This window comes from Solea solea, chromosome 9, assembly GCF_958295425.1.
Source record: "Solea solea chromosome 9, fSolSol10.1, whole genome shotgun sequence".
Lineage (NCBI taxonomy): Eukaryota > Metazoa > Chordata > Actinopteri > Pleuronectiformes > Soleidae > Solea > Solea solea.
In genome coordinates, this window is record NC_081142.1 from 27,764,225 (window position 1) to 27,779,461 (window position 15,237).

Consider the following 15,237-nt stretch of genomic DNA (forward strand, 5'->3'; position numbering starts at 1 on the left):
ACTAACTATATTGTTAAATGTATTACATTCAGCAGTAAATTCTACACATAAACTTATTTAGTGTCTTAATTACAACTGTCCATGTTGTTATTTACGTCATTTCACGTTATTATTTTTGTTTGGTTTTGATATTAATAGATTTATTTTATGTTTTTATCGTGAAGGATGCATCATTCCATGTCAGTACAAAGACTTTTACTTGTACTTTTATAGTTGAAATATCATCACATTTCACATATCTTCTTTTCGATATCATGATGGAATATTGTGTTGTACTTTTAAGATCATATTGCCCACTTGCTACCCAACACCGGTCCCCTCTTGACCAGACTAGACCCTCATTGGTCCCCGGGTCGTTTGAGTTTGACACCTCTGGTCGAGAGTCGATATAAAATAGTGGTTTGCTGTTAATAAAAATAAAGATATACTGTATATATATATATATTTGTTAGTGCCAACATCAATAAGGTATTAAATATCATTTATTTCCTTTTATTGTAAAACTACAATGAATGAAGTATTGATGGAGGCTCCTTGATATTCTTCTCATGCAAAAGTGAACCTATAGACTGCAGGGTTAATGTGAGAGGGAGCCTCTCGTTCCACTTGTCACCACTGACCTGAGACCAGCAGACTGTGAACAGCTGCCTCTCTATTGACAACATGGCAGCACTCATTCAACCACTCAAAGATGCCTTTTTATTTTCTCATGGATCAAACAAACCGATGAGACTAAGGCCGAGGACACAGAGGAAACTGTCAGTACTTTTGCATGTATTTATTTATTATTAATATTCATCTATCTATCATGAGCCTGGGCCTTTCTGCATGGAGTTTGCATTGTCCCTGGGTTTCTTCCCACAGTCCAAAAACATGCAGATTAGGGGATTAGGAAAATTGGACACTCTAAATTGACCATCGATGTGAGAGTGTATGGTTGTGTGTGTGTTCCAGGGTTTGACCCCGCCTGCCCTATGTCAGCTGAGATTGGCACAGCTAACACACACTAATAATAATAATAATAATAATGAAGCTCTTTGTGCAGATGTAACATGATGAAGATTTAGATTTATATTGTAAATAAAAGAGAACCACACTTGATCCAAAGACTTAGCATAAATCAGAATTGGCACAGGAAATAATCATTGTTGTTTCCCTATGTGTGGAAATAAGAATAACTTGTAGCTATCACTTTTATTTTGATGAATCACATAATTACTTATGTTATGTGCTAAGTACTGTGATTACAGATGGCTATAGCTTCAGAGGGGGAACGCTTCCCTCAGTATTCAACATTGCTCTTGTGCTTTTGTGGAATTTAACCAAGAGTTGAAGAGCAAAATCAACACAAGTTAAAACAACTACTGCCACTGAGGTGGCATTCCGAACGTAGAGGAAAGTTTTTATAGTACCAGTTTTGATAAAGAAGTAAACTGCTGCATAGTTGCTTTTGTATTTAGATGTATCTCATGTATTTGTTTAAAATGTCATTTATTTCTCCTTTAAACAAAATCACCACTTAGGCACCCAGTACTTCAAATAGACTTTTAGAGATTATAAATACTCTGTAGGTAACAAGTACTTAAACAACTACCCATTCCTGCAGACTCCTTCCTCTTCACCATGGATGTAGATCTGTAGTCTCTATACTAACATAGACATTTCTGAGGGCATCAGGCCATTAAAAACGGTCTTTTTCTTCAATATCCTGACTCCAAACGACCTGACAAGGAATTTCTGGAACTATTAGAAATCAATCTGACCCGCAATGATTTTGAATGTAACAATGCATATTATTTACCAATCAAAGGCACGGCTATGGGGAAGACATTCACCTCTGCCTGGGAACAATCAGCACTACAAACCTGCTCCAAAAGGCATGTACTTGGATGACATCTGGGGGGTCTGGACATATACTCTGGATGATTTTGATAATTTCCTAAATATTCTTTACAACCATACAACCGTACAATTAACTTGACCTCGGTGGATTTTCTTGACCTGATTTTCCACAAACTCAAATTGGATATAAAATATTTTTCCAAAAAACACACATCCATGCCCTTCGTTTTAAGACAAGTCACCACCCTAAGCACACCTACTCTGGTATTGTTAAATCTAATCTCCTCAGATTCCTCAGGGTGTGTGGATTTTAAATCTGCCACAAAGCTGCTTTTTTCAACTTTGACCACTAGAGGGTACACTCCTCTTTCCTTAGGAAATCATTTAAAACCTTCAAGCAGACCAAGCCCATTTGGGCCCCCTCGCTTCTCCCAATAATAACCAATTATTCTACATCTGCAATTAGATTAATAAGTGAAATTAGGAAGAATTATTATACTAATATTGAGGACTCTCAAATATTCCAAAACCCTGACCCTAACTTTGGGAAGAACAACTATCATGTATCTCAGGTAAATGTAGCTTCGATGAACTACTGCATATTTTACATTAAATACCTTTAAATGTCTTTTAAGTTTACAGGATCTTTGATCTCGCACATGATTGGTACGTTACGTAAAATGAGAGTTTCACCTGAGCTTCTGGGGAATAGCAATACGATCCATACTGTCTGCGACACAGCCCATATTTCCTTTTTAGGAATGTCCTCCCCCCCCCCACAACTTGCAGACTATAGTGTTGCATGTTCGATACAGAAATACTTTGGACAGAGTGGCACAGCAACACATATAGAAGTGCTTGGCTGGCCTTCCTTGAAGCTGACTGCAGGGAAATGACATACTGTATGTAGGAAGCTGATATCCTAATTGACCTCATTAATTACAAGAAATTTGACAAGAGATTTGACCTCGACTATCAACTGCAGCTGATAATGATTAACCATACTATAGTGATTTGCAGTTCTATTGCATTGCCAAAATATCCACAAATACACCTTTAACCACTTTATCAAAACTTGGATAATAAATGAACATTTAATCCGAGGCTGTAGTTCACACGTGTATAATGTAGCAACTCATTTACAGTCACCTCTGTAACACCTAAAAATACTTTTGGTAAATTAATTAAACTTGATTTTGTGTGTGTAATTTAAAACATATACACGTAAATCTTAACTAAAGGGTAAACCAGTGATCCAAGCCAAGTGGAAAAAGTATGAGCAGTAGTTAATTATTACTATTATTATTAACCATTTTACAAAAACATAAGTGTAATTTTGTTGTTTTTATGTTATAAGAAAGAATAGATATGGAGGACTCTGTTGTCAAGCTGCCAAACTGGATGATTCCACATGCTGCTGGTGGTGGGGGAACGAGGAAATCTGCAAGGCTTGTGATATACAGTATACTGTTTTTATGGAGTGGGGTTGTATGAGGTATTTACACTTAGTCAGCAACTTAAATATAGTTGACAGTGCTCTGCATATCAGCCTGGAGACATGCAGGGAAAACCTAGCTGCAAATCAATGGGGACAACAGAAAAAAAAGCATTTTAGCCATTTCACAAATAACTCACCCAAATAAAGGTCATTCAGTGTGTGTTAGCTTAAGAATATGCTTATTGCTTTATCATATCATCATATTACCTCATAAACATGCTTTGTGATGTATACTACATACATCTATATCAAAAATGTATAGATTTACTGTATATCTGTTTAATTCTACTTGTTTTATAGGACTCTGCACACACAACCTACCTTATACTGAAAATGCAGTTTGCTAGAAATAGCTGGCATTTCGAACAGCGCCTCCCAAATTAATGTGGCGCAAGTAACAACATAGCATACACTGTCTCCTTTTACGATTAGTCTGCAGTAGCCAAGTGCTAATCGGATACTCTGGCTGAGGGAATCCAGCTCCCAGATCACTGGTATCACCACTTCCTGCCTTCCAGTAACACGTCAAAGCCTGGATACATGATGGATCACTGCAAGAAGTACTGCTTCAAGTGCGTCGCTAAGGAGAAGAGAAATCAGACCAGAGATACAGATGTCATTTTTATTCTGGATATAAGTAGTTGACAATATTTATCACTACAGTTTGTTTGTTTTTTAATTGTCTTGGTACTTTTTAATGTTACATGACATACATCTGGTAAAAACAAAACGAATGCTCCAAAGACCACAGAGAAAATCAATGTTGTTGATCGGCTGCTGCCTTCGTTATTAAGTTCAAATGTTTCATTTTGCAACTCTTAAAGTCCTTCGAGTCATTCCAGTGTTTGGGCTTTTCCTCAGTGGCACAAACTTACCAAACAAGGCAGCAGCAGCAGCAGCAGCAGCAGCAGCAGCAGCAGCAGCAGCAGCAGCAGCAGCAGCAGCAGCAGCAGCAGCAGCAGCAGCAGCAGCAGCAGCAAGCAACTCTTTTGTTCCCACAAGTGTTAGGGTGTGTTATTTTGTGTCGGTTTGTGTTTCTGTGTTTTCTGTTTGTTTGTTTGTCCGTTCCTGTGGCCGTGTGGGCACGGCGGCCAGCTGACTCCTAATCGCGGATCTCCTTCACCTGCAGCTCATTACTCTGGATCCTGATCTTAAGCTCCACTCTTCCCTCGGCCCGTTGCCAGATCGCTCTCAAGTTGTGGAGTCCAATATGGTGGTTTTCAAGGTGACACAAACTCTTACACAAACTCTACATTTGCCACTGATCAGAGATTAAGTGGCAAATGTATTGTAGGAAACTGTACACATAAGATAATTAGGATAAAGATTTAGGTTAGCTTTTTGTTCAGTGGTTTCAATCAGTTTTTCATTGCATTCCCAACACAAACGTCCATTTGAATAAATAGCTTCTATTCTCACTTGATTTATAATGTCCATAAACCATTTTCCAGAGGAGTTCATGGTCTCACTTCCAAGGTTCAGGTCTGTAATAGAGGAAAATAAAGTATGGCACAAAGTATGAGTGGACAGGGGTCTGACTGTCAGCTGGTATAATCCAATAGAAGTCTGGTTGCAGGTGATTCCAATGAACCAACATGGTGATTTTTAAAATGGCAGTTTAGATTTGAATGGTTTAATGGTTGCCACTTGGTGTCCTCTGGCAGCCTAATACAACTACACTTGAGAAAAACCTGAACTATGTCTTTAATGTGGTCACAGTAATGAGTCGGGGTTAGGTCCAGACTTATGATTGACGGTTGCAAATAAACAGCCCATCTGTTGTCCAGAGGAATGGAAACATTGAGGACAGATGGACTCTAATGCTGTATCAGCTTTCCAAATTTTGTTTAACTTATGTAAGCTGTCATTCAATTATGTGTAGCTAATGTCACTGATACCAGTCGAATTCAAGTATTCAGGTCTGTGAATCAGTACATTTGGGGTAAAGTGTTGAAAAATACAATATCCTCCATTCATTACAATATGTGGTCATTTGGCAGTTTATTAGGAGCATCTTAAGCTAATATTAATATTAATATTAATCTTTTTTGGAAGTAGTCGCCAAGGATAGACATCCAAGCCTCAACATGGCGACCCTCAAACCTGCTGACACCCCCGACTCCCCTGCCAATGGACTGCTCGACCAGGACGTGTCCGTGGGAGCTGTAGCATCGTTCTCTTCTTCTTTGGTAGGAATGCGTCTTATTCTTTGTGTCCAGACGTGTACCGCCACCCGATGGTGTGGTCAGATACTACAGGACCCTGACACACTAGGGTCCACGATATGGGACGTGCACGCCACACGCACCAAAGTATACCACGGCCTTTAGAGTCAAAGACAGAAAACAGAAAAAAAAAACAAAAAAAAGAGAACAATAAAACATGAACATTTTTGTTCTGGTATAAACTCACACTTATATGATCTTACATAAACATAGACATGTTTCTGCCCACTGGGCTCACTGGCCTCCACTGCTGTCGCTCCTCGGCAAGCCTCCAGACAGATGACCATTAGTGGACGAGGTCTTTCATCTGGTCTGTGTGGACTCTTCCAATTATGGAATACATAATAAAACCTGTAGGAATCAGTTAATACTCTTTGTGGAACAAGATTTTTGTCCGCCAGTAGACATAATCGTGGGGATACAGGTATATTAATATCCATTTTATGTGTGTGTAGCATACATTTTGTGTGTGTAGCATACATTTGTGTGTGTAGCATACATTTTAAAAGTCATTAAAGTTTGGCTCTGTAGGTGTAAAATGAACATTTTGGCTTCTCCATGCATAAGGTCCACGTGGTCACAAAATGTTGGTTCCGTGGAGCATCCTTGCAAACAATTTGATGACGTTTTTCAGCTCACGCCACAGAAATTGTCAATTGGTCTTGAAGCTACTTGTGTCATGTTCCCTCATGAGGAACTGAGTCATATGGCAGATGCCTTTACCCAAAGGGATCCAGGCTTTTAAAACATTACAATGGACTTCTGAAACCTTTCATGGATGTTTCTGTGTTTGCAGTCAAACTCCAACCAGTATCCAGTATTTCTTTTTTTTATCACACATGAGTAAGACCAAGAAAGGTTATTTCAGTCATTTCAGTTATTCTTTAGACATTTGTGTTAAAAACCTTTAGTAATTTACTTAAAGATAGATAGCTAGCACAACAACATTGTGCTAGTAAAGCAAGACAAAACAACACTAAGAAGTGTACATGAAAAGTTTCAGCAAAAATTCTGCTTGTTCAGTAGCTTGACCGGAATAAATACGTATTTTGCCCAACCACCCACCCACCCCTGCCCTGCCACTGTATACACATAAACACTCCCTCAGTCAGGTATGATGGATGAAGGAGGCAAATAACGTTACATAGTTTCTGTTCATGGAAAATCCCAAAAGTTTTAAGCTTGAAACCTGTAAAACTATTACACTGGTAATGTGTACTGGTATGACACAGGTATGCTGCTGTATTGAATTGAATTGAACTTTATTCCTCCCCCAGGGGGGGAAACACAAGTGGGCATCAGACTCCGCTGCTCACGTCCCTGTGGTGCAGCATGTGCTGAGCTAGCTTTGCTGCACACTTGAACGACTTGTGACACGCCACACAGACAAAGATTCTCCCGACGCAGGTTTGCTCCTGGTGAAGCTTCAGCATGTTTGGCTGGCTGAAGTTCTTGCTGCAGCCAGTGCACTGCAGCGGTTTCCCCTTGTTGTGGACGTACTGGTGACGAACGAGGCGGGAGGCCAGGGCAAATGCCACGCCACACTCCTCACACTTGAACGGTTGCGCTCCGCTGTGGATGGCCTCATGCTCGGCCAGGTTGGAGGACTTAGTAAAGCACTTGGAGCACACGGAGCAGACGAACGGACGCACACCTGTGTGGACCTTGCTGTGCTCCTCCAAACGACTTGGAAGGGTAAACGTCTTCCCACAGTCAGGGCAGGAGAAAGGCCGTTCCCCCAGGTGCTTTCGCTCATGGCGCTTCAGGGAGAGTGGTTTGTAGAAGGTCTTGCCACAGTGCCTGCACGGGAAGGGCTTGTTGTTCGTGTGCAAGTTCCGCTTGTGCTTGCGCAGGTCAGACGAGCGGATGAAATCCTTCCCGCAGGAGTCACAGACATACGGTTTCTCACCAGTGTGAGTGCGTATGTGCTTGCGGTAATCTGAGGACCAAATGTAGGTCTTGACACAGAAAGGGCAGTGGTACGGTCTTTCACCTGTGTGCAGACGCTTGTGCTGCTGTAGTGTGCCTTGATGGGAGTAAGCTTTGCCACATATGTCACACACATGTGGCTTGAGGCCAGAGTGAGTTTGTAAGTGACTCTGCAGATTGCTCAGCTTCTTAAAGGCCCAGTGACATTGCCGACACTGGAAGGGACGGTGCTGTGTGTCGGCTTCACGCTTTTTCATTGCCACCAAAAGTCGAGGAATCTTGTCATTTTCCTGTTTTTTATGCAATTTCTTCACAGGTGGACTTTTCACTCTCTTCTTTTCATTCTTGTTCTCACCTCCACCTGGAGAATTTTCCTCTAGCTCAGCTTCCATCTTAGACGCCTTCGTTTTGGGTAAGACATCCTTTCGCACTTGGTTGGTCTTGAGGTTTTTGGAACAACTCTTTTGAGTTGCCTCCAAAAACATGCCATTAAATATGTGGATTGCATCATTAGTAAGAGTTTCCTTGCACCGTGACAATACTTGAACATGGTGGCCTTGGTCATTACATAATCCCATCATTTTCTCTCCTGGACCTTCTCCTGGAAGGTTGGCAAACTTCTCCACCAGAGACCAGTTTGGTGTTTGAGGGTTCAGGTAAAGGATTCCATAGTCACTGCTCTCTGACGGTGAGTTCATCACATCAGCATCACTTTCATTCTCCACATCTGAAAGTCTTGCTTGGTGTTTTTCTTTTGCAAGAGACATTTCCTCCTCCATGATCACTTTTATAGCTGTTGCATGAAAACATCTACAACGTTCAAACTTAGGGAAGCAATGTATCCTGAAAAAAGAAAACATTTGAACAGATCATTAATAAAAGTACGTAAAACTGATTAAAAAATGTTCCTCACAATAATTATGTTTGGCTATATTACCCAGCCCTAAACTATAATATAAGGATTTACACAAATGGCACATATATCTTGCAAAGTACTACATTACATTCAAACACATCTACTTTTATATTTCTAGGAATCTTTCGTAAATATGTCTCCCTAATAAACAATGCACACGAAATCTACTTTTTTCTTTACTTGAATGATTGAACACATTCCCCTGAGCTGCTTACCTCAAAGACTGTTCTCAGGCAGGTCGCATGTTGAATCTTGGAGCTGCCACAGATATACAACCATCAGGTGGTGGTATGAGAGGATGTCCAAGAGTGGTATGGGTGGAGTTTTGCAGCTCTGGACGTTTTGTTTGGGTCAGCAGCAGCTGTGATTTCGTCACAGTGTGGCTCAGCTTTCCTGCCACTGGCTAATCTTACCGAGCTGTGTGTGTAGACTTCATAGAGGACATTTCATGATCAGTGTCTGAGACGCAGATGTGTCAAGATATTAATTTAATTTAATTTAATTTAATTTAATTTAATTTAATTTAATTTAATTTAATTTAATTTAATTTAATTTAATTTAATTTAATTTTTTCCCCTGCTCCTGTTCCTAGTTGGATACATATTTATGCCAAAATGAATGGAATTCCCACAATAAAAATATCTTTATCTGAAATTAATACTTAATACTTAATAAAAACAATGGGAACTGTGTATAACTGTATATAAGAAAGTATAAAAAACACAAAAATAAACAAGTAGTACAATAAAAAAACAAGAGCAAAATCAACATCTCAAAAGCCAAAGAGTAAAAATGGGTTTTAAGATACGTTTTAAAAATGAACAGTGAAGGGGCGTGTCTACGAGGAGGAAGAATGTTCCACAATCTCGGCGCAGCAACAGAAACAGTATAGACCTTTACTATTACCCCTATATAACAGAACAGCCTTTCACTCCCACACTCTTAGCCTCTGCATGTTTTTGGACTGTGGGAGGAATCCAGAGTACCAGAAGAAACCTCACAAGCATATGAGGAGAACATGCAAACCACACAGCAAAGCCTGGACCAGGATGTGACGTGTTACCAAGGATTACATCTGGCCATAGCCCTAAATACAAATCTATAACGATGTTTGTGTATTCTTTCTTTATGGTGTACTGTACTATGATGATAACACTTGATTATTCTTTTGATTAGTCATTTGAGACGCTGTCATGAGGCTGCATCTCACTTTCATGATCATCACCACCACATGGAACATGATTGTCACTCAACCATGGAAGTTGAAACATTTTGTTAACCCCTTTTAGTTTGCTTGCTTTTTTCAGATTTGCTTTTCAAAGCGTCTGAACAGCAGTGATTTTGCTGAGAACTGCTTCTGTCACGTGGGCTTTAATCCACTCCTGACTGTCTCCATACTGTCTGCATGTGAAACAGTGTCAGCCTGCACTCTTATGATCCCTCACACTCCATCAGCATTTCATCATAAAACACAGTGTACATTTTCACTTCATAATCCATTGTTCTGCATTCACTGATCATTTCCACACATGTGGGGATTATGGCGTGTTTCCTCCGACTCGGCTCGACTCGACTCGCCTTGGCACGGCACGGTTATTGTGCATTTCCACATCTCTGCATTCTCCTTAAGGTCATGAGTTTTGTTTCTTTCTTTCATGTTTCCTGTTTTACTTTGAAAACGTAGCTCTCCTCTCGTTTTCAGATCACTTCACTTCCTGCTCCTGTGTGTTTTCCCTCTTGATTGTCTGCCCCGCCCTCATTAGATTCACCTCATGTGTAACTAAGCTGTGTTCCCTTTCCCCTCTGTGCCTGGATTTGAATTGTTTTGAGTCATGCCTTTGAGTCCTGTTTTTGTGAAGTACCTGTCTTAACACATACGTAATGGCTGCAACAGTACACAACAGTACACAGCAGTACACAGCAGTACACAACAGTACACAACAGTGCAAAAGTGTTGCTTAAACAAAAATTCTCTGTGGTTAACAAACACAAAACATAATCTTTCATTTAAAGCTTGTGGCGGTCTCACTTCTCACTCCTTCAACAAAAGCAGACAAAAGACACCACTAAGACAAACCTACTAAGTCAAATTAGCATAGCATATTTTTGGACTGTGGGAGAAAACCTTGGAGAGAAAGGCATGCTGGGAATGCTCGAGAAAAAGAAGACATTCTCAGTGTGAACACAACTGAGAATGTGTTCTCAGAAGTGAGGGAGAATCTTCAGACACGTCAGGAGCATCATCAGATACTTCAAAGTGTCTGACATCTGATGTCATCAGACACTCTGAGGATCAGGAAACAAGACATTCATTCATTACAAATACTAATTACTGTAAAACTCCAAAGGGAACATTACAGATACCAACTGCTGTTACATTATATGTATATATATATACACTTATAGATATATATCTATATGTATATATTTGAAGCAATGGATACTCTGTTATCACCAGTAAGGAACAAATTCCAATACCTTTGTTGATCATGCCAAAGTTTTAAACCCTATGGTAAAATGCACTTGTTTGATGATTATCTCAAAACCAAGAGAAAAAAGTATTCTTTATTCCTTTTTCACAGCAAATTTGGAGTCATAGAGGTATTGGTGCCATCTCCTGGGACAAGGAGTTTTTCAAAGTTTCATGCAAGGAGTCTTTGAAAGCAGAGTTGACTTCCAGCATCTCCTCTGCAGAAACTCATACTCCAGATGAACTTAGAGCCATTTCTCTGATACGAACCCCCGAGTATTCACCTGCTCCTCCAAACTTCACTCTGAACACGAGGGCGTTCCGTCTGCCTGTTCTGATTACTAAACCCACAGATAAAGGTAAGAAGCTCTGGACATATTATGTCTACAATGACAGACATTACATAGTGAGAGACACTGCAGAGAACATGTGTGTGTGTGACAAATCAAATCACTCAGAGTAGGAGGCTGGTGGTCAATGACGGAAGGGGAGGATGTCATTTCCTCCTGCCTTTGATCTGGGTTGCCATGGTAGCCAATTTCATCTACCTCCATTTATTTTTGATGGGGAAAAAAAACACTTAAAAAAACCTAAAAAGACAAGAAACAAAGAAATGAATGTATTAAACAAAATGTTTACTGGTTTCTGGATGTTGGGCTAGGTTTCATGAGTTTGAATACATGTTCAAGTCAAGCCATCAAACTGAACACCTGCACAGTCTGAAACAGTGATGATAACATCTGCACCCATAGAGCATATATTACACTGATTGTTATCATTTTCCACTTGTTCTTAAAAGTCAAGGAGGTAGCTGGTGGATACAGGCTCCAGACAACAAAGGACAAATTGGAGGCTCTCCTAGAGACGGTAAAGAGCTTACAAATAAACTTCCACTGTTCATACAATCCCCCTGTGGTTGCAGGTGAGACTATGGTTCCAGCACCTCCAAATGTTCCTCAAACAAAGATGATAAAAGCTATACCTAAGCTGTTCAAGCACACTGAAAGGGCTGTTAGTAAACCAAGTAAATCATTTCTTATCATTTATGCACAACTTTTTACATTTATAATAACAGTATAGCAGTGAGTACTTAGACTTTTTCTTTTTCTTTTTCCCAGGGAAGAAGCCAGTGACGGGGAGTGTCTACAAACCCCGGACTTCAACTGTCAGAAAAGAGCTTCAGCCACTGTTGAACCCTGTGGAGAGCCTGTCTCACTGCCTGCAGCAGATGTCCTCAGATGACTGGTAAAGACACCGACATTAGAGAACAGGCTGTTGTACCAGCTGACTGTACTTAGTCAGTACTTAGTACTTAGTCTGACACAAACACGGCCATTAAAAAAAAATCTATTTCACGTGACTTGACCAACCAGCAAGTAAGTTCCCTTTAATTTACTGGTGCGTCCACTTCATTACAGATCAGTTTTGACAGACACACAAACACAAATACACAAAAAAACAACATAGCTTTGGAGATAGGGTGAGGAGCTCAGACGTGCAGGAGAGCTCTTCCACATCAGCTGCATCACCAGCAAAAGCAAAACAAGGGTCTGCAGAGGGGAGGTGTGATGTCTGCAGAGGGGAGGTGTGATGCTGCGTTCACACCAAACATCGCTGTCGTCTATGGCTTTAGTGCATTTTTGCTGGAAGATAAGAACATCAACCACGGTTAATATCAGAGGCACTGTTGCACTGTTGCACTGTTGAACCGCTTCCAGCGATACTTTGGGACTTTAGTTTGTATCACTTGGAAGATGTCAAACTAGCTGCTCATCATGCAAAACTGTCTCTGCAAGAGATGCAACAATGACCACTCAGCTCGACTGATGTGAACTGTGCATCTACTTGCATCTGTACACTGACTTTGTGTGTATACTTTATACATTCTTAAATGTTGACACGTGAAATGTCAGCTGCATGTAAAATGTTTTTGGTCATTGTCACCTTGTCCTCTCGTCATGTGATGAACACAGTTATGCAGTGATGACGCCGTCAATCACGTAACAAGCAACATGATAAACATGTTAGTGTGACATTACAAACACATGCAGAGTTAAGTGTTTGACATTGAGTTCATTTAAATACGTTTACCTGGGGTTAGGTGAATAGAGCTGAGTGGTGGTCGTGGAGATGACAGCATCATTTGGAAGAGTTGGGCCACAGAACAGACACTTTATAGCAGGTTCTACAGGCGATCGCCTCCTGCACACTCCCCTTTGTGCTGCTACACAGCCGTTTCAAGTCGCTCTCCTGAAAGAACACTGATTACTGCTGCCTCTGTAATAATATAATGATATAAGACGAATATCTGCTGCAGCGGTTGGATTTTTGTAAGTAATGTACAATGATGTGTTTTCCTATAAAATTTCAGGAGGAAGAAAATCATTGGGATGAGAATTATTCAGGCTCTGACACTGCATCACCCACAGACCCTGAAGACCAAACTCCACCAAGTGTGTTCAGTCCTCATTCAGGAGGTACTGGTCACATTCACACATTCACGTTATTTCATTTTTGTTTCAGTTTCTAACAGGATTTCTGATTTTCCTTGCACCAGACAAAGCTTGCGTACCACTGGTGGTACACGTACCACAGCTTGAGAACCATGGCTTGACTAACAATTATTTTGATAATGGATTAATCTGTCAATTATTGTCTCAATTAATCGTGTAATCGTTTGGTGCATAAGATGAGATGTTGATCAGTGTTTGTCAAACCTGGAAATATTGAGGTTCTCAAATGTCTTGTTTTGTCCACAAACCAAAATCATTTAGTTTAAATGATTTCTTTGTTAATTTGGAAATATTCACATTTAAGAAGCTGAAACAATCAGAAATCCTGTTTTAATAATGATAAAAAAACCTTCAAACCAATAATCTATTATCAAAGTAGTTGAAGATTAATTTAGTAATCGATTAATTGAGTAATTGTTTCAGCTCTACCGTGGATCTATACTAACACACCTCATAATATATATCCTTAGACCATTCAGGTACACTGAGAAAGCACTTACAGGTTTATCTTATATTTTTGCTTTTCAGGTGAAAAACCTGCGCTCTGCAGTGGCCTGTGAAGCCATCTCCACTGTGGGTGGCCTTTACGTGAACCTCCAGACTGCCATGGACCAAGAGGTAGAGCGCACCGGCAAAGCCCTGCTGTTGTCAATGGCACAAAACAGAGCGGCCTTTTGTAAAAAGCAGACCAGTCTGGCCCTGGACGCCATGGTGAAAAACTGCAGCCTCACACAAATCGTCAATGTTCTGCTAAACACGGGGCTGATGTAAGAGGAAATAAGCTGTGGTGTTGTTTTCATCAGCAGAAGCTCATGATGTTGTTGATATGGCGTTTAAACGCATGTTCCTCGGTCTCTGTCTTCCTCAGGCACCCTCATGCTGTGGTACGAGCGAGCATGGCCCAACACCTGCACCAGGTGGTCCAAAGAGTCGGACCTGCTCGCATCTTGACCACAGAAAGGAGCTTCACAGAGCCATTCCTCAGAGCTGTTGCGAAAATGTCTATGGATGCAGCTCCAGATGTGAGGTTGGTTTTTCCTGTTACTTCTGGTCTGTGGGTCTGTTTTGGCTCTTTTAGTTTTTTTTTTATTTCACCTTTTTTTTTCACCCCTGAACATTTTGCTGTAACTTTTTTTCTCCACAGGCACCATGGACAACTAATGTTCCAGGAGATGGCTCGACAAAGGGACTTTATGAGACAGTGGGAGAAGCTCAGACCAGAAGACGAAAGGTTACAACTGATTAAAATTATAAATAAGGTTCGAAGAGTTAAAAATGGAGACTCACAGTCCAGACTTATCTGAGATAACATTTAAGTCAAGGCTAGAAAACCTTGATGAATTAGAGGGGCCCCTGACTACCAGTGTGAGGGTAATTTAAGTACTGTGCAAAGACGTATTAAATCAACATTGTAATTGTTTTTGTGTGTTAATACAGATGTTTACTACAACAGCTGTGCTCCTGTCTTACCTGAAGTAACCCCTCATTCTCTTTTTTTGCTCTCTCTCATATAAAATCTGCATCTAAATGCGTCTAAAAAAAAAAGGGAAAACGGTCTAATGAAACAACCAAATCTTACACAAAATTATTGACATATTCTTCTTCTTTTAAGGGGGTTTAAGGAAGCAGGATAAGAAGCAGATGGGAGGTTTTGCACGCCTGACATCATATTTTTTAGCAGGACACTGAAAAACAGTGTTTCTCCTTGTTGTCAGTGAGAGTGAGCATGCCTGTCTTTTGCTGGTCCAAGAGCAAAAGGGGCCAGCAGGGGGCGTACACATTCAGTTAGGTATTTTAAGTGTATTCACTAATGATTTTTACCCCTGACATGTCTTGTGTATCTG

General features: G+C 40.4%; 2 protein-coding genes across 4 annotated transcripts; one reads left to right on the forward strand and one right to left on the reverse strand.

The window, feature by feature from the left end:
- Positions 1–611: 611 nt before the first annotated feature.
- On the forward strand, positions 612–14,891 carry LOC131465268 (TOG array regulator of axonemal microtubules protein 2-like). Of its 3 annotated transcripts, none has more exons than XM_058637756.1 (8): positions 612–758; positions 10,993–11,239; positions 11,680–11,904; positions 11,999–12,125; positions 13,252–13,357; positions 13,922–14,160; positions 14,262–14,420; positions 14,538–14,891. In XM_058637756.1, the coding sequence occupies exons 3-8, from the start codon at positions 11,811–11,813 to the stop codon at positions 14,695–14,697; spliced, it is 885 nt and encodes a 294-aa protein (XP_058493739.1). In that variant the 5' UTR covers positions 612–758; positions 10,993–11,239; positions 11,680–11,810; the 3' UTR covers positions 14,698–14,891. The 3 variants fall into 3 exon arrangements, with proteins under 3 accessions (XP_058493739.1, XP_058493741.1, XP_058493740.1); XM_058637758.1 differs by having other exon boundaries at positions 11,803–11,904; XM_058637757.1 differs by lacking the exon at positions 612–758 and having other exon boundaries at positions 10,780–11,239.
- znf648 (zinc finger protein 648) lies at positions 5,325–8,769 on the reverse strand. Its single transcript, XM_058637754.1, has 2 exons — positions 8,626–8,769; positions 5,325–8,337 (listed from the first exon to the last, which is right to left on the reverse strand). Exon 2 carries the CDS (start codon positions 8,271–8,273, stop codon positions 6,864–6,866), a length of 1,410 nt encoding a protein of 469 aa, XP_058493737.1. The 5' UTR covers positions 8,274–8,337; positions 8,626–8,769; the 3' UTR covers positions 5,325–6,863.
- Positions 14,892–15,237: the final 346 nt, after the last annotated feature.